This window comes from Pezoporus occidentalis, unplaced genomic scaffold (assembly GCF_034315485.1).
Source record: "Pezoporus occidentalis ecotype Australia unplaced genomic scaffold, CSIRO_AGI_Poc_V1 ctg8, whole genome shotgun sequence".
NCBI classification, from domain to species: domain Eukaryota; kingdom Metazoa; phylum Chordata; class Aves; order Psittaciformes; family Psittacidae; genus Pezoporus; species Pezoporus occidentalis.
The window spans coordinates 6,182,080-6,200,587 of NW_026916158.1; the positions used below are offsets into that span (position 1 = coordinate 6,182,080).

Consider the following 18,508-nt stretch of genomic DNA (forward strand, 5'->3'; position numbering starts at 1 on the left):
CTAAAAACTTTGAGGAAGGTGGATATATGGGTTGAGTGAGGCAATAAAACAAAGGATACAAAAAATTAGAGACAATATAAAACTTTATGGTACACTTTTAATTCTTTGAGTTCAACAATATGCAATAGGAAAATTTCCTGGAAATACTCCCATTATACATTTATGCATGTATATATATATGTACAAAATACATAAATATATCTAAACTCACCACATTGTAGTGCTTAGATGTAGAAATACTCCTCAAGGTGCTCAGGGTGGTCTAAGCAGCCTGTTGACTACTCCAGCACTGTTGCCGACATGCTGATCCTCTGTAAATGCACTTTGGTGTCTGAATTGCACTCACCAGAAGCCAGAAGGGCCTCTCACCTCTTTAAATTGTCAAAAAAAAAAGTTAAAGTTGGATGTTCATATAAAATCACTCTCACAGTTCATCTCCTCGCTATGATATTATCTAAAATACAATTATATAGTTCACAGTGTGAGTAGTTTGAAAAGGTAAATTGTAGCTCATGACTGTTTCTAGAGGTCACTGATTTCCACCAGTTTACAGACAAATATTTAGACTGAGAGAGATGAATATTTTGAATCAGGTATCTATTTAAACATAATCTATTATAAATGTAGATGCATAAACCTGCTGGTTTGTAACAGGCTATAGGAATTATGTACTTCCTTTGGGATTATTTTGATCTTGGAATAATTAAATATGGGGATATACATCATGAAGTGTAGAGTGGCCACTTTAAGCTGCAGAATTTGCTCAGGAAAGAACACAAAGGCAGCACATTACATCATGGGTCTACTTCATGAGTTTCATGTATTAAACATGAAAAAGGGAATTTCAACCATGAAATATAATTTCCAGGAAGCTGCATAAAGCAGCTGTTGCTTGGCATGTCCTTTAAATAGTGACAGCGGAGATCTTTCTGTGCTTCTTTAAAGACTGTACAATATGCACAGTTTTTCTTCTTTATTTTAGCATCTAATCCTGTGCATACATCAATCCCTGTATTTGTGGATAGGAAAGAAGTTTCTGCAGTGGTAGATGTTCTTCTGGTGAGGTAATTGCACTGCATTATCACTGCACATCGCTTCTTCCTTCTTTTAGAGGCAGCCTTTTTGCTGAGAAAGCTCTTGCTTGTGGTGCGTTCAGCCAGTTCCCATCGATAACAGGAACAGTGGGAGACGGTGATCAGGAGCATGGGCTGGGGACATGTTACTGCATTGCTCCCAGAGGGTGCCACTTGGGGGCTCCTGGGCTGCTTTGGCATCCTTGGCTGCAGCATGCAGCTGGCAGAGGGGCTGACAGCCCTCGTCCCAAAGGGACAAGCTGCTACCACCAACCAGCTTGGAATTTCAGACCCACCCACCCTGAAGTATCATCTTCCCTGAGGTAGTACTGAAGACAAGGAGTGAAACAATCCTACCGCTTGCTATTTGCAAAGGCACAGCTATTGAGGACTATTTTGTTTCTTAAGCACACTGAAGGAAAACAGCAATACACCAGAAAAGCTGGGATTCTGTGACATTCCCGAGCCCGAAACAAAGGGAGACAAGGGTGAAAAAGGGGAGCCAGGTAATTTTATCACTTTTTACCTTTGGCTGTGTAGAGTTTCCAGACAAACATAATGGCTGTGTTTCTTTATCAAGACCAGGGCACTTGTAGGTCCTGACAAAGGGGATCTGTGCCCGGGACAGGGCTTAAGAGTGGAGCCACTCTGCCCCCCCTATGGGGAAGTACATTTGTGTGGAGGGCCATTTTCCACTCCTAAAAGAGCCTCAAAAATTGGCCCCAGTGTAGGAGTTCAGCCTGATGAGCTACAGTAACTTATGTGCTGTAGTTTGGGTCTCTCACAGAAATAAGTACATGTTACTAGTATTTTAAGTATGCATTTAGGGACTCTTAGAGTGATTGACTTGATAGAATGTAAAAGGTATCATAAAGTTCTTATAGTTCTTAAATAACTCCCTAAATGCTTATTTATGTGAAACGGTAGCTTTTGGATCCTTCTAGCCATTATACTTTAAAGTGCAATAAATCTCTATTTGGGTGTAACTGCGCTGCCATCCTTCAGACTTAGGAAATTTAAAACAACATATGGTGTAGGGCTTGTGGGAAATACTGGCATAGCCTAATGCAGGATTTTTTCTGATCTTATTTTCCCCTTGGTATCTGAATCTTAATAGCACTAAATGCAATTATATTGATTTTTACAGGGAAATTATTTTATTCCTTTGCATCCAGTGAAAATCCCTATGGCAGTATTTATCTGAAGTCAAGCATTTTAAAATCCTGTATGAGTAGTAGCTCCTTTTCCTACATAAATGACTTGTTTAATTTTTACACCGCACAGTATTTAATGTTTTTATTGCGAGTGAAACCTCCACCAGGCTTTAAGCTGGAAACAGAACAACTGTAAAAGGAAAGAAAGATCCTTTTTTTTTTTCATTTTAAAGTTTTATTTCTCTCAAGCATTCAGTTCATAATTCTTTCTCTTGCAAAAAAATGCAAACTAAATGCTGTGCATGTGGACAGACCACATACAACCTCCGTGCTTCCAGGATGGCTGTGGTGTCCATTGGGCTGTTCTCCATAGCATCTGAAGAGAAGCATCATCAGATAGAAAAATATTTTGATCTTTTAGTATATTACTTGCCTACAACAAGTGCTTACCTCACTTACAGCTTAGTTCTCAGTAGTCGTATGTTGCATAGAAAAAAAAATCATTATTTAGATGACAGTGTAGTTTGATGACCAGTGAAGGCTCTCCTACAGAGCTGTATTCTCTCTGTTCTGACTTGTTGCTCTTAGTAAAGGGAATTTAACAATTTTTAACTTTTTGCAGGTAAACCAGGTCACATTGGGAAGAGAGGAGTCCAAGGACCTCAGGAGGACTTGCACAGTGAGGACCAAAAGGAGAAAAGAGAGATCAGGTGCTTAGCGGTGAAACAGGATTTCCTTCTTGGGAGGAGCAGACTGGTCCTGGAAGACCTCAAAGCTAGGAGAAACCACTGGGTCTCAAAGGTGATATAGAGCTGAGAGGTAATCAGGGGAAAAACGGGTCCAAGGAGAAGAGAGGAGAAGTGGATTGAAAGTGCTGGAGGGGTCACATGGAGTCATCTGGTGTTCAAGGAGTGCTGGGGTTCAAAGGGCATCCTGATGTACCCAGAAAAAGAGGTCAACCTGGAAAACATGGGCTGTCTGGATTTCCAGGTTAAAAATACGAGAAAAGACAGAAGAAAAATAGGGGAGAGAATGAAATCGAATGAAATAATAGCTTTTCCAGTTGGTTTTAACAAAAAAAAGTAGAAAGGTTCCTTTTTTCCTTTCTTTTTTTTTTTTTATTTTCCACCCAACAAGGGAGAATTTCTGCTGACAGTTTAGTGCTGTCCCTAAGCAACATTTAGGATAAAGAGTATGTATTTTGTATTGTATATATACATACAGCATATTGAGTATGTAAGAGAGGAGGAAAAAAGCTGCATTTTGACTTGACAAATTTTCTATTGTACTGACTAATATGGAAATATTCCCTTCCCTAATTAACAGCATAGCAGAAAATTTTCATTTCAGTCTGTTTTCTGTTTAGTTCAATTGTTTCATGATTATCGTAGGATAATCATAGACTGGATAGGGTTGGAAAGTACCTTAAGATCACCTAGTTCCAACCCCCTGCCATGGTCAGAGACACCTCACACTAGACAATGTTGCCCAAGGCTCTGTCCAACATGGCCTTGAATGCTGGCAGGGATGGAGCGTTTATCACTTCTTTGGGCAGCCCATTCCAGTGCCTCACCACCCTCACAGTAAAGAACTTCCTCCTTATATCCAATCTAAACTTCCCCTGTTTAAGTTTGAACCCTTTACCCCTTGTCCTATCACTGCAGTCCCTGATGAAGAGTCCCTCCCCAGGATCCTTGTAGGCCCCCTTCAGATATTGGAAGGCTGCTATGAGGTCTCCACGCAGCCTTCTCTTCTCCAGGCTGAACAGCCCCAGCTTTCTCAGCCTGTCTTCATAGGGGAGGTGCTCCAGTCCCCTGATCATCCTCGTGGCCCTCCTCTGGGCTTGCTCCAACACTTCCATGTCCTTTTTATGTTGAGGACACCAGAACTGCACACAATACTCCAAGTGAGGTCTCATGAGTGCAGAGGGGCAGGATCACCTCCTTCAACCTGCTGATCACGCTCCTTTTGATGCAGCCCAGGATACAGTTGGTTTCAGCTGTGCGTGCACACTGAAGCTGGCTCATGCTCTTTTTCTCACCAACCAGCACCCCCAAGTCCTTCTCTGCAGGGCTGCTCTGAATCTCTTCTCTGCTCAACCTGCAGCTGTGCCTGGGACTGCTCTGACTCAGGTTTAGGACCTTGCACTTTGCGTTGTTGAACTTCATAAGGCTGGCATCATCCCACCTTTCAAGCATGTCAAGGTCCCTCTGGATGGCATTCCTTCCCTCCAGTGCATCAACCGAACCACACAGCTTGGTGTCACTGGCAAACTTGTGAAATAATAATAATGAAGGAAACCAGAACACATTTCAATGTTTCAGAAAGTTAAATTATTGGGGGGGGAGGGGGGGGGATGGAAGAATGGTATCTTCCAGGAGTCCTGCTGACTTGTGAGAAATCTTGTGAAAAGTGTTAATTATTTTTTCACACAGAAATGTTAATTTCCTTTTAGCACTTTTTCCATTTAGCACTTTTTACTTAGCTCAAATATAATCTAATTTGTTTTTTATCCAATTTGTATTCTATGTGGGTATCCTATCAGTTTGTCTCCTTAATACTTGAACATTAAGATTTTAAATTACCTATTATTACAAACCTGGCTTATTTTCTATGCTGCTTCAGTTTTCACTGTTTCCTCCATTTTGTTTCCAAACCAGAATTTTTTTTTTTTTTCTTTTGGGTTGTCAGTCTACCTTGTATTTGCAGGTCTAGATTTTCTATTTTTATTTGCAAATAAATGGAAATGGAACCCTCTGGGAGATGCTTTCTAAATCTCTTTTGCAGATCTCATTGAAGAAAAGTCCTGTTAATTTAATACAAAATATATTTATGCAGTTTGCTGTATCCCTCTGTGTTTTACAGTGACAGCCGGAGAGAGGATGCTGCAAGGACAAGATCCAGGTTCAGAACCCCTTTGTGTGGCAGGAGGAGCATCAGACTGCATAGAGGTGAGAGTCTCTAGCAAAGTCCTTCCCTTCCTTCCCATCTCTGATAATGATGGCAAATCGACATTAGGGCTGTAAGGATTAATGGTTGGAAGAATGCTGCTTCCTTGGGGAATTAATTGCTTTATGCTGGTTAAAGCTTCTAGAGGGTGCACTGACTTTCATGTATTTGCTTTTGCCAAGCCCTAGGAGGAGCTTTTAGTGACCCAGCAGTTAGGAAAAGATCACAGCCCTTCCTACCCATGGCTGATGGATGTGCCAGTAGAAACCAGTAGCACAAACACAGCATTTTTTTTTACTTAACTTTGCAAATCGCAGTCAAAACCAGATACCTGCAAATATGCAAGGCTAGGAGTGTGATTGACATCTACTTTGAGGGAATTTTAATGGCCTCCACACATAATTTATGTAAGATGTAACCCAGTAAAATGTAGAACCATATTCCCTGAATAAACAGAGTGATTAATCTAGTGCTAAATCTTAATTTACACTTTCAACCCATGAGTTTTTGAAACTGCTTCAGTAATTCAATATGGACTGTATAATTTAAAAAGCTGTGGTTGTTACATGATCTAATAATTCTATTCCAGACTGCAACTGTTCAAGTTATATAGGAAAATACACTAACCAAGGATTAAAGCTGTATTTCTTACTTTAGCTTTAGTGTGCAGCAAATACGGTATTAAATTGCAGTCTGTGAAAGAGTAGCTTTGGTGAGTATGAGGCAACTTGTAACGTGTAGTAATATTGGTCAAAAATGGCTAATCTTTCCCCATTGAATAACTAATGTTGCTAATAAAAAGTCCTGAGTTAAGATCAAAATAAAGATTTTATTATAATTGGTTTGATTGCCTTTTATCTTCAATTTATGTGTCCATGATCTTGTCAGAAATATAGCTGCTGAAGTCACAAGTATTTTTAACTTCAGTTTAAAACATGTAGTCCAATTACAGTATTGAAAAGGGTTATTAATTTTTTAAAAAAGTCTGTTTGAATTCAGGATCCAGCTCTGTTTTCAGCATTACATATGAGCATTAGTGAGTGCTTGTTCAGGTGCCATTGCAGAAACTGTGAGAAGCCCCTGTCCTACACAGAGTTAGAGCATCTTGCTGCAAAACTCCTGAGTGTTTTCTTTGAAATAGCCTGAAAAGCTGGTGAATCAATCTAACCTGGTATGCTTAGTAATAGACTTTCCTTAATCAACCTTTTATTGCTGGCAGCTGTAGACTATTGTGCAGGAAAGGGTGGTTGCAAGTAAATCACGGAGGATTACAATTCTCTCAACTTACATTAAAGGTGAATTGATTGCTTTCTCCAGCCTGTCTGAAACAAGCAGCCTTTCTTGTCTGGCAGCTGAACTTTGAGTGTACTGGTATGTAGTAAATTCAGACTGATTGAATGAGACTGTTTTCTTGCTCATATTTCACCAAGACAAGGCAATGAAAGGCAGCCTCGCATTCCTGCATGTTGTACTGCACTCTGAACCAGGCTGGGAAATCTAAGAATAAATGCTGCCCCATTTTAAGGTCATGAGGGAAGGAAATGAGTGCTGTGATTGCTGGGAAAGAGTGAGAAAAATCAGTCAGCCTATGAAATTCAGAGGGATTATTGTTTCCAGTGAGAAGAACATGGTAGCAACTCTCCTGGGATGGGTTTGTCCCTTTTCCCAGTAGGGTTTCATTCTGCCAACCTGCTATTTAGCATGGCTGCCCACAGGTACACTGCTCTGGGCCAGAAGCAGAGGGGGAAGAAAGTGTTTCCTTGCTCCATCTCTGCATTTCCGTGGGACAGTCTGAAATTGTGGCTGAATTCATAGCTGAATTCCCCTTTCAGTGCATTTCCATGCAGGCACATGCACACATGTACTCATGATCCCATACAGCTATTTGTGTAATTTCTCTTTTACCCCTTCTAAACTCCCATTGCAAGGAGGGAAGTGGATGCCAAACTCTGCACACTAAATACTGAGAGAGAAACCCAGACTCTGCTGAAGCAAATGGACTAATTCATGCTGAATCTGATGGTACCAAAACATGATGTTGTGAGTTGAAAGAGGAGTGTCCCTAAAGACCCCAAAGCAGGTACTGGGGGAAGAAACAAAAAAGTCCCAAGTGAAGAGCAGTGTCCCAGCCTGGGGAAAGCTTTTGAATTTCCTCAGATTTCAATGTCACCTTGCTCCTTTCAGGGGACTTTGCCAATCCTCCCTTCTCACCACACCATGCAGGCTCCCATTGGCCATGGAAGCAGCTGTTACACAAATAAAACTGAATCTCTCAGTAAATAAAATTGCCTTTTACAAAGTGCCATTGAGATGGTGTCATGCTGGGAACAGGACTGTTTATAAGGTAGGAGATAGCATGCGCTTGTCATTTAGTCTTCAAGCGGGATATTTGCAATGAAGTCATAGAATTTAAGACATAGTGGTGATATAATTTGTCTCAAGAAAAGCTGCTGTCTGTAATGAATATACAGCTGCATGAAGAGTGTTTTTCCTCCTGGGTAGAAGAATTTGAATTCATTAAATAACAGAAAGGACAATCATCTCCCTGATATTTAAAGCTGGGAGATTGGGGTTAAATACCTATTGTGAACTAGAATACCTAAATACTATAATTTTAGGGACCAAACAAAAGAATAAGTGTGCTATTACAATGTTCTTATGGGACAACAATTATTGTAATTGCTAACAATTAGTAGATTTTTTACATCCAATTAAATATAGATGCACTGAATGAGATGTCATCCTGGAGTTAAATTATTCATGGTAAGGTTGATTGGGCTGGTTGGGAGCAAATATGCACTTATGACAAAAATCAGTGCCTAGTATCCTGTCCTAATGCGATACATGCATAGAGAAAGGATATTTTATCCTCTATGGTAGGCAGTGGGTTGAAGAATGAGTTGAACAGAAGTGATGGCCAACAGTGATCACTGGGGATTTTGTGTGGATAATTGATTTTCTATTAAGTGGTCTGATTTTCTGTGAATATGGAAAAAAATCATGACTTTTTCCTCTAAAATGGAATTCTTAAAGGTGGAAAGATTATAATCCAGCCCCCAAATAACTGACTTTGAGTCAGACCACCTTTTGCCATCTGAATGGCAATATAGTCAGCATTTCTCCTGGTGACTTTTTCATGTAATGAAGTGCCTTAGCTGCTAAGAAAGGTTAGATTACAGGTTCAGCAAGAAAAGGAGTCTTGTTCCATTTGTATTTACAGGTCAGTACACTGGTTTAAAAAAGAAACAAAGATGCTTTATATGACAAGTCATCTGAGAGGCATCATCTGTCCTATAGGAAAAAAATGTGTACTGACTGTTCTTTCTTTCTGGTTCAGCTTAATCAACCCTTTAAAGAAAAAAAGAATGTCCTGAAAGTTTATGCTAAAAGAATATACAAGACCAGAAAATCAGTCTATAACAAGGAAAATATTGACATAAAAATTTTGGAATACTTGATGTTCATTTTGTTTCCATTTATTCTTTTAGAGCAAAGCTTTTTATATTGTGCAGTTGTGTTGGAATCTGAAATAATTACTGAATTATTCCTAATAATCCATCAGAAATCAGGTGTCCCAGTGATCATGCAACTCTCAGTCAGTTCCTTGAACTTCTATTGACACCCGTGGGACCATTTCCAGCCACCTACCAGGAGCTGCTAATAGGAGCAGCTGGACTGCAATGGTCAATAGGGGTGAGCGGGCAGGAGGTTTTGTTAACTTGGTTTTACTTTCGCCATAAAAAGTGAAACTTTGTAATGTAGTCCTCCACTCAGATGCCCATGTGTGCTGGATGCTACTCACACAGGTCTGCTAGCTTTGCAGGGAACTTGTGAATGCAAAAGGCTGCTGTGCAGCAATTAATTATTGCATTTGTTTTTTCCTACAGCTGCCAGCATGTGGAGCTCACTGGGGTCTGTGTCAGTGTTTGTGATGCTGGTTGTTACTGCTGTGCATGCAGGAGTGAAGGTGACCCCAGCTGTGAAGTACACGAAGACAAAACCCTTACAGCTAGTGGGTGACAGTGCCTCTCACCCCCCTCTCACCCCTCTCATGGGGAAGAGCCCGTTCCCAGCAGCACCAGGCAGAGCCAAGTTACCCACCCCGAGCCCTGCAGCCCGAGGGGCCACCACGCTCTTCCCCTTTGAGAACTACACACTTGACACAGCTGATTTCTTCTTCAACTGCTGTGACTGCTGCCCTCCTGCTGCAGGGCCCCGGGGGCAGCCAGGGGAGCAGGGACCCCCAGGTATGGCGATGCCTGTCTCGCTGCGCTCAGCTAAAGCTCGTCGTCTCCTGCTTTTCCTTCAAGAAATGAGTTGGCAAGACGTATGCAGCAAATGCTCTCCTCAATTCTCTGTCCCTGTGTCTGATCCTCTGGGAGTCACAGATTTCCTTTCACAATCACTTTAACCATGGTTTTATGAATCTTAAATCTACTTGCAAGTAGTTCTGTATCTTTGCTGAAGGTTTATGGTAAAAGCCCGTATTCTTGATGTGGGTTTTTGTTTGTTTGTTCTTTGTTTCCTTGGAAAAGAGGAAGTTATATACAAAAATAATTTTGGGTTCAAATTTTAAAATAAATACTTGCCCTAATTAGAGGCAGCTCTGTATAGAGCACCTAAATATTTTATAAGACATACTTTGTCTCTTTTTTTCTACTGCTAAAATATATATCTGTAAAGTGCCTAATTCTAATACTGATGTAATGAATAGTGCATTAGTGTGTAAATGTTCACTTTAATTGGAGATAGAAACTACTCATCTGAGGAAAGGTGGTAAAATAATGAAATAATTTTCATTTAATAAAATGTGCTCTAGAGATTTTTACTTCCCATAGCTTGGGAGGGATTGGCTAAGGGAGATGATAGTGGCTGCAGAGGGAGTTTGCACTCATCTGTCTCTTGAGTGTTGATGGAAATGTACTTGTGTCAAATTGGTTCTACTGTGAGGATCGAAGCTGCCGTAGTGTGCTCCCAGATGTGCACTGGCAGTCTCTAGATTCCCAAGTGGATGAAAAAGTAAAAAACAATTGAAGCTGTAGGAACTTCTTAGAAGCACTCAAATATTAAAGGCAGATTATATTTTATGTTTTATGAATGTCTGAGCTCCTGTGGCTATGAGGAAGCTGAAAGCTGGGGTCGAAAAGTGTTTAACTGCAGCCAAGAGTGAAACGCAAAACTAAGATTTGGTAATTGCAGTAGCTGAAAGGCAAAATGTGCCTGACTGGGGACCTGCAAGCACGCACCCCACTAACCCTAGCATGAGCAATTCAGTATTGCCCCTCGCCTTTTGCCCCACTGTAGGGTTTCAGCTGTAGTGGCTGCAAGGTGTAGTGCAGCAGGGCTCAGGGTGAACCCATCTGTCTCACATTTTTTTTTGCATTGGTTGTATGATTTCAAATAAAATAGCTGGTTCTTCCCAGGGTGATGGAGTTTTCCTTATATGCATTCCTCAATGACATGTTGCTTAGCTATTATTGCAGATTTTCTATCTAAAGTTAAACTTTTGAGTTACTAAGATAATTTTGTGGATGTCATTATGTTACAGGACCTAAGGGGGAAAAGGGAGATGCTGGTCTGCAAGGTCTGCCAGGAACCCCAGGTCCACAAGGTCCAAAAGGTTCTAAAGGAGAAAGAGGTAAAGCAGACTAACTGCTCATTTCAGAAACAGATGCTGTTGTCCTCATTGAATACCACAAAATTATAGGAAAAAGTATTTATCAAAGAAAATGGAGTATGCTGATATAGATTGAGACCTTGAGAGATTTAGCTGGCATTAGTGCAGGGACAGTAACTCGGTATGCGCAGGTAGCATAGGAGCAGCTGCTCATAAAGATCTCACTGTAAATGCCTTGTTTGGAATGGGAGTTTAAAAACTGACTACAGTTTGCTTTGGATTAGGGATATAAATAGGAAAAAAATACCAGGGAAGACACACACAGATGTAGAAGCTGCATTTCAATTTAAGTATCTCAGGAAAAAATTATCTGAGCTAAGATGAGAGCAATTATTATCCTTCGGTAGTAACGGAAAGGAAACCCTGCCCTTCATTTCAGGCTTAGGGCACCTCTGTCCTTCTGCCACACACTACTGGTAGGATCCTGTGGCTGCCTTTGGTCACAGAGAAACACATGGGAAAGCTGATAATGGGGGGTACTAGCAGCATCATGCTACACAATTCACTCAGTGCAGTCTCTTAGGCTTTGATTCACTTCTTGAACAATACTTTTGGCAATCCAGGAGTGAGAAATGCAGAACTGTCATCATTTCCATCCTGCCATTAAACACCAGCAACTACCTCCCAGTTGAGGTGGTGATTAGAGTCAGAAATCCAACATTCGAGTGAGATGCAGTTGTCTGCATGATGGTGCTTGGTGCTGTGAGATTCAGCCATGGCTTCTGAAGGCATTTCTTGAAAATACATTGCTCATTTCCAGTTTATTAATGAAATGAGGGACACATTCAAAATGGTACCAGTCATCTTCTGTGTAATGATTGCTGTGCTGCAGACGACACCATCAACAGTATATTAATGGTGAAATGTCTTAGGAGGCAAAGGGGAGCAAGGCGAGCGAGGAGTAAGTGGAAACCCTGGTTATCCAGGCAAACCCGGGCTGCAAGGTATGTTACATGGGCTAGGAAACCCAGAAATATTGTGCTGACCTCTCCCTTTCCCTGCCCCTCCACCTGTAAACCAATCCAATACTAATGCTTTGAATCTTTTCCCTCACACTTTGCTCTTTTCTTAGGTGAAGCTGGAGTAAAAGGCAATAAGGGCAACTATGGCTTCCCTGGCCTGAAGGGACAAAAGGGTTCCAAAGGGGACACTTGTGAGAATGGGACCAAAGGAGACAAGGGAGATCGGGGAGATGCTGGAAACCCAGGAGTGGATGGAGAACAGGGTGATAAAGGTGAAAAGGGAGACGCAGGGGAGAAGGGCTACTGCGGGGAGCCAGGGGGAAAAGGTGCAAAGGGAGAAAGAGGGGAAGGGGGCATGAAGGGAGAAAAAGGGAGCAAAGGGGAGATGGGGGTTGAAGGTATTTCAGGGGCAGATGGAAAACAAGGAGAAAAGGGTGAGCAAGGAAGTAAGGGTGAAAAAGGGGACCTTGGACCTGCTGGTGTGACAGGACCTTCTGGGCCCAAGGGGGTTGCTGGCAGCAAAGGGGGCCGAGGGGCTCCAGGAAAGAAAGGCTCCCGTGGGGCGAAGGGTGCCCGAGGGGACACTGCAAAGCTCCTGCGATCAGCATTCAGCGCTGGCATGTCCAAGCCCTTCCCTCCACCCAACGTCCCCATTAGATTTGACAAGATCTTGTACAATGACCAAGAAGATTACAACCCTTCCACCGGGAGATTCAACTGCAGTGTGCCTGGCACGTATGTCTTTGCCTACCACCTGACGGTGAGAGGGCGCCCAGCCCGCGTCAGCCTTGTTGCCCGCAGCAAGAAGGTGGCCAAAGCCCGCGAGACACTCTATGGCCAGGAGATTGACCAGGCATCCTTCCTCACCATCCTGAAGCTCAGTGCAGGAGACCAGGTGTGGCTGGAGGTTGCACGGGACTGGAATGGGGTCTACGTCAGTGCTGAGGATGACAGTGTCTTTACAGGGTTTCTTCTGTATCCAGATGTTTTTGAGAAACTGCTATAGATTTAAAGGTCAAAGATGTTACTGAGAAACGTGCTTTCCCCTCTGTTTGTGAGAGGAGAAATGAGCTTCAGTTTAGCATATTGGTTTAGTTGGTAGGTTTTGTGATCTTTCAACAAAAACATATTTGCAATATATGGATTAGTTTTAACTAGCAGCCCCAAGAAGTGGCACGTCCTTTGTGCAGATGGACGATGGCTAAGAGAAACTGTTGTCCAAACACCAGCAGAACCATTATGGGGAGCAGATTTCACATAATAGACCTCAGGTTTCTAAGTAGCCTATTCAAATTATGTAATGAAACTCATTGTCCAACTGCAATTTTAATCAGGCCAGCTTCTGCAACCCTTGCATGGTCAAAATGCTTCTGGAAGTCAGTACTGAAAACCACTGGTTTTAGTAAGGACTGCAGAGTTTGATTTATAGAGCTTAATCAGATGTGAACATAAGCAGTAGGTTTCTTGAAATCACATGAAAAGATTTAAAGTTATTTTATCATTGAATCGGTATTATCTAGTGCTCTAGACTTCATCATGAGTTATATGAAGGTTTGCCTGAAAGAGTACTAGAGCTATTTGATCAGTGTAAAAAAACCTAACTATTGTCCTTAGGCAAAGATATAGCTGAAACTTTCAAAAGTAACTGAGATGCATAATCCGCCTTATTAGTCTACTCAGAACCCCCCCATTTCTGAGCTGCTGCTGATTCAGCCGTTTCTGCAAGGTGGAGGGGGAGGCAGGCAGGCTTTGGCACTCTCCCCAGGCCTAAGGCATTGTGACAGACCAGGGGAAGTGTGGGCACGTTTTAGAAAAGCTGGCTTGCCAAAATGGAACTGAATCTTGTGAAATAAAAATATGACATTAAATAATCTCTGTATGTCAGATTGGATATGTTTGTTATTAATGCACCTTCTGTCATTGCAGTAACTTTACACCACCTTTGGCATATTAGCTATGGCACAAAAATCGTTCCAATCAGTCTTTTTTTAAGAAATTAAACTCAAGTCCCATAGTTAGCCTTCAGTACCACTGGGATTTACTTGGCTTCTCAGGCAGTCACAAGCCTGGGACATTTCCTAGGGTTTTGGCAAATTCTGGGTCTGACCCCAACAAGGACAGGGTGGATTAGGCTGCCATTCCCATTGGTCTTAACTTTCCTTGCTTAAATTGCCATGGTGCTTTCCATACCATATTTAAATAGCATCATAAATCACGTCCCCATCTCTAATGTCCTCTTTTTACATGGCACCGAGATGAAGTGTTCTTGAGACATTTTTTATCCACTGGGAAAATGAACAGCAGAGAACTACTGTTAAATTTTAAGATAAAAACAACACAACTTTAAAAGGCTGGTCCTATCTATCTGGTAAATATAAAGGGTCCTTCAGCTTGCCAGCTCTGCAGCCCTCTTTCAATATCAGCAATTTAAACGTAAGATCTACTGGCTTTCTCAAAAAGTTGGTATTTAATTTGGTGCTTAATTGGAGTTAGTTCCTATGTAGTTCAAATCCAGAGTACTAAGTATATAAAAGATGCAGATTTCAATTTATGAATTCTCTGGCAGCTGTTAAATATTGAGGAAAACCAAGTAGTTGTAATAATAATTTTAGATTGCTGCTGTCACAACACCCTCAATTCTTTTGTTGTGCTTTCATGCTGCTTCGCATACGGCCCCTGTAACAGATGGTGGCATATAGGCATCAGACTAGCAATTTTCTCCTGCTGAAGTTTCTTACACTTTTAGCACAAATAACCTCTACAAAAGAAAGGCTGAAAAATTGAGGGTCTCTCAAGAACCTGCTCATATCTAGTCCTCTCCATAAATTAGCTTCTTGGTGCTCCAGAGAAAGACAGGGCTGGCAACACCATACAACCATAACAGCACCTGCTTCTTTCGAAAAAATTCTGCATAAAATACACCTGTGGAGGGGGGAGCCAGATTAGGAGACTTTGAGCTGATTAAATCCTGCCAAGGTGCTCCGAGAGCAGGTTAACAGGAGCAGCTGGAGACACCTTAGGCTATGCAAGGTCTGAACTCCAGATCCTGGGGAAGAATGCGGGATGCTTGTAAGACAACTGACCGATTTCTAACCTCCCCGTAATGGATGTGGGAGGGCTGTGATGGTAGTTTGTGCTGGTACCTGTGCTAAGGACTCATTTTATCATTAACCAAATAACAGTGGAAGGGATTGCTGCCTGAAACCCTGACTGGGAACGCAATAAGCATGCATACAAGCTACTGAAATAACACACAGCACTTTCATGCTAATAAATTTCTCAGGGTCTATAGCTGTGCCAGTGGTACTTTTAGTTTAATTTAAAGTGTTGATATTTATTTTGAAAACAGTTTTTTTTTAATAATTTAATTAAAATACATTAAGCAAATATCTTGCAAAGTTGAGTGTGTTAAGCACAGTGTGGGGCAGTTTGGATAAATATGGGTCTTTGTAGAGAGGGAGTTCTCTTTATGTAATAACAAATTGAATCAACAAGAATGCCTGGAAGATATTGATTCTCTACATTACTATTTTTTCTACTTTGGTATCTTGGCCAAACCATGTGTTGTTTGTTAAACAAATACCTTTAATCAGAATAGTCCACAGCTGGGCTCAAAAATTGCCTCAAATCAGCTGAAATTTTCACTTCAAAAAAATGTACACACCTCCTCCTTTTACACACAGAGACTCAGGTGGGCTGATGCTTCAGTAAGCTTTTTCTGTCTTTTAAAGGCCATATGAAGCCTCCCTGCTCAAAGGGTTTCAGAGCTTTAAACACAGCAGATGTTCAGGATGGGGTGAAATGAAGAAGGGGAACAGAGCTGCTGACCAGCTGGGTACCTCTGCTTGCTGGGGCCTGGGCTTTACCCTTTTCTGACAGCTTTCAGGTAGCCTCCCCAATACCATCTGCCTAGAAAACATCAATCCAAGCCGTTTTCTATTTTAAAACATCTTTTATTTTATTTTTTTTTCCCCAGTAGCATTTGCAATCTCACTGCTGTGGGGCACTTTGGTGAAGTGTTCTGTTGCAACAACCTTCAACAGAAGCAAACTGCTCTATGGCAAGTTTTGAAGTATTAGAATAATCTCTTATTTTTTATATGGTTTTCCTCATTTTTCACTCCCTGTCAGAACAACAGTGAATGAACTGATTGAGGATGTGCCTTGTCTCATTAAGTAGCACTGCTAAAAATGCCAAAATATTTGTTCCATTTCACTTGTGCTTCTACTTAGCACAGATTTATTTTGTAACACCAAGTGTCTCCTATCTGTGTTGCAATGGAGTAATTTGACACTGGTATAAAAGAAAATAAATGCTCAGTGTACTAATCAGAAGAGCAGCTGTTTTCGATAACCAAGAAAAATTATTCCAAGCTGACATAAGGCCATAAAAAGCAGCTGCTTCTTTAATTAGGATGTGTAAGGCTAAATATGCAGGAGGATTTGGGTGCCTTGCTAGTAAAAATGTACTGGAGCTCTGCATTAGGCAACTTAGTCCTCTATGTAAAACCACTCTTTCTACCTCAGAAAACAGTATGCTGGTGGGAAGGAAAATAATTCTTGATACTTTAATAAGGCTCCTGGCACAGCATTGCTTTATGCCATTGCTTTCATCTCAGTGTAAATAAAGTACCTGGAGTGGTGTCAGAGCAGTGTTGAATCACTCTCAAATGGCACAAATCATGCTGCAGTCACCTCTAATGAGATTACAAAGCTGTTCTGATTTCCTGAGAAAATCACCAGTCTTCTGGTATTTTTTATGTCTTTTCATCCCTATCTCAGGTGTTGCACCAATACCATAATATCAGCATTTACTTTTACTAAGAGGGTGTGAGGCCCTGGCACAAGTTGCCCAGAGAAGCTGTGGCTCCCCCATACCTGGAAACGTTCAAGGCCAGACTGGATGGGGCTTTGGGCAACCTGGTTTAGTGGAAGGTGTCCCTGCCCATGGCACGGGAGGTTGGAACAATCTTTAAGGTCCTTTCCAACCCAAACCATTCTAGGATTGTCATAATTTTGTTGGTGGGGCTCTGGTTTTTGCTCAGAGTAATGTAAGAGGCACCATCCTACACCAAGTAACTCTGCTCTCCCTGTGCTTCTTACTTTTGTTCTCTAGCTTTCCAGATGCCCTGTACTCCTGAAAGTCACTACTTGCTTTCAGGCATCTTGTCTTGCTCACCAGCTGAGCTGAGTTTGCCCCAGAACGAAGCCCACCTGCAAAGTCTGAGGGCTGCTCTGTTGGTTAATAAAAGAGGTAATATCCTAGTAGCTGAGAATCCTGTATCTCTTTAGGAGCAGAGATTGTGCCTGGTGGTTCTGGGTGGTGGAAGGCAGACGTCCTTGGTGAAGTCTTCCTCCTGGATTAATGTGCTGTGTCTCAGGCAGCAGCCAGGTATGTGGGTGCTTGCTGGTAGACTGCTTTGGTTGAAAATTGATGTATTTTAGTGAAGGCATGCTGACTTCAAGCTAGAAATTCATAAGAAGTTTGAAAACACAATAATCCAAATTGAGGTATTTCAGCTGAAATATGTCTTGTATTTTCAGAGGTCTGTAACTTTGTTTACAATGTGGCTGCAGAAAGACTTTCTCCCTTGAAAGGAGAAAAAGCATCCTTTGATGTGAATTAAAATGGATTATAGTGCAATCACTGCCAGTTACCTGGTATGCTTGTAAAGCGCTGGAGCTTCTTAATAGGGGATATTTATCAAGCAGTGCGTAGGTTGGTATTGTTTTCTAGATATAGCCACCATTATTTATTCACAGTAAGAGCTCTGTCACAGTTTTATGTGCCCTGTCTGCAAAGCTGTACCTCTGAGGCTGGAGTTTCAGAAACATTATTTGAAATAGTTTCAGAATGGCAGAGTAGTGCACCACACAACAGTTTAATTTAAAAATGAAAAGGGTTTGTTCTTCATGATGTTGCAAGGTCTCTTTTAACAACAACTATAGTCTTCTACAGAGGTACCTGAACTTTGATATATATGTTGAAAGTCCCCAAATAATTTTTTTGGGGTAAATTTGAAATCACTTTGTGCATTTTTAATGGCTTCTTTGAATGTCTTTTTTTTTTTTTTTTTAAGAACATTTAAGTGGGGATTTTCTGTCTTAATGGAAAAGCTTTCTGGGTGTCGTTCCATTTGCTGCAGCCAGAACTTTCCTATTTTGCTGCAGATGGAAGGAAAATGCACTGGCTTTGCTTTAACTAATCTTTCTCAATTTAAGCTTTGTTTTTCAACTTCCAATCCAGTTTGTTTCATGGTTGAGACTCTGCAAATTTTGACTCAAATTAAAAACAAAATAATAAATTATGGAACAGAGATCTCAGAAGTTTTCCATTAAACATGTATTTGTGTGAGTGAGGTACCAAAGTTAATGTCTGGTAGTTACATTAAAGCCTATCAAATTAGGCAAAAAACTGAATGTTGTTTGAGAGAATAAACTCATAAATAACTTCATTTTCTGGTATTTGATTGAAAAGCTCCATGCAGCTGGTTCCACAGAACTCAAACCCTGTTTATGGTCAATGGATTTAAATAACTCCCTCCCCCCCTGGAAAAAAACAAACAAAACACCAAAACAAAAAGCAACCAAAAGCAAGCAACAAAAAATGGGGGGAGGACACAGGGCATTTTGGTTAATGTAAGCCTTAAATGCTTGTTTCTGGGTATGCACCTTTGTGCTTGCATGTGCCAAT

At 41.3% G+C, this 18,508-nt stretch overlaps 1 protein-coding gene and 1 long non-coding RNA gene across 4 annotated transcripts in view; both read left to right on the forward strand.

Moving 5' to 3' along the window:
• The first annotated feature begins 8,743 nt into the window (after positions 1-8,743).
• On the forward strand, positions 8,744-13,686 carry OTOL1 (otolin 1). The gene is made up of 5 exons (XM_062603216.1): positions 8,744-8,869; positions 9,064-9,423; positions 10,725-10,814; positions 11,726-11,797; positions 11,926-13,686. The coding sequence occupies exons 1-5, from the start codon at positions 8,857-8,859 to the stop codon at positions 12,819-12,821; spliced, it is 1,431 nt and encodes a 476-aa protein (XP_062459200.1). The 5' UTR covers positions 8,744-8,856; the 3' UTR covers positions 12,822-13,686.
• Positions 13,687-17,038: 3,352 nt separating this feature from the next.
• The window catches only part of LOC134155793 (uncharacterized), a 74,578-nt gene continuing 73,108 nt past the window's right edge, over positions 17,039-18,508 (forward strand). The window contains exon 1 of one of the 3 annotated variants that reach the window (XR_009961726.1): positions 17,039-17,206. This is a non-coding gene — a long non-coding RNA (uncharacterized LOC134155793). The remainder of the gene's footprint in view (positions 17,207-18,508) is intronic. The other 2 variants (XR_009961727.1, XR_009961725.1) reach the window with 2 other exon arrangements.

Excerpts from the sequence above, each read along its gene's own strand:
- OTOL1 (XM_062603216.1), top strand. Across the intron at positions 9,424-10,724 it reads AGGGGAGCAGGGACCCCCAG|GACCTAAGGGGGAAAAGGGA; the intron begins GTATGGCGATGC and ends ATTATGTTACAG. Across the intron at positions 10,815-11,725 it reads AGGTTCTAAAGGAGAAAGAG|GAGGCAAAGGGGAGCAAGGC; the intron begins GTAAAGCAGACT and ends GAAATGTCTTAG.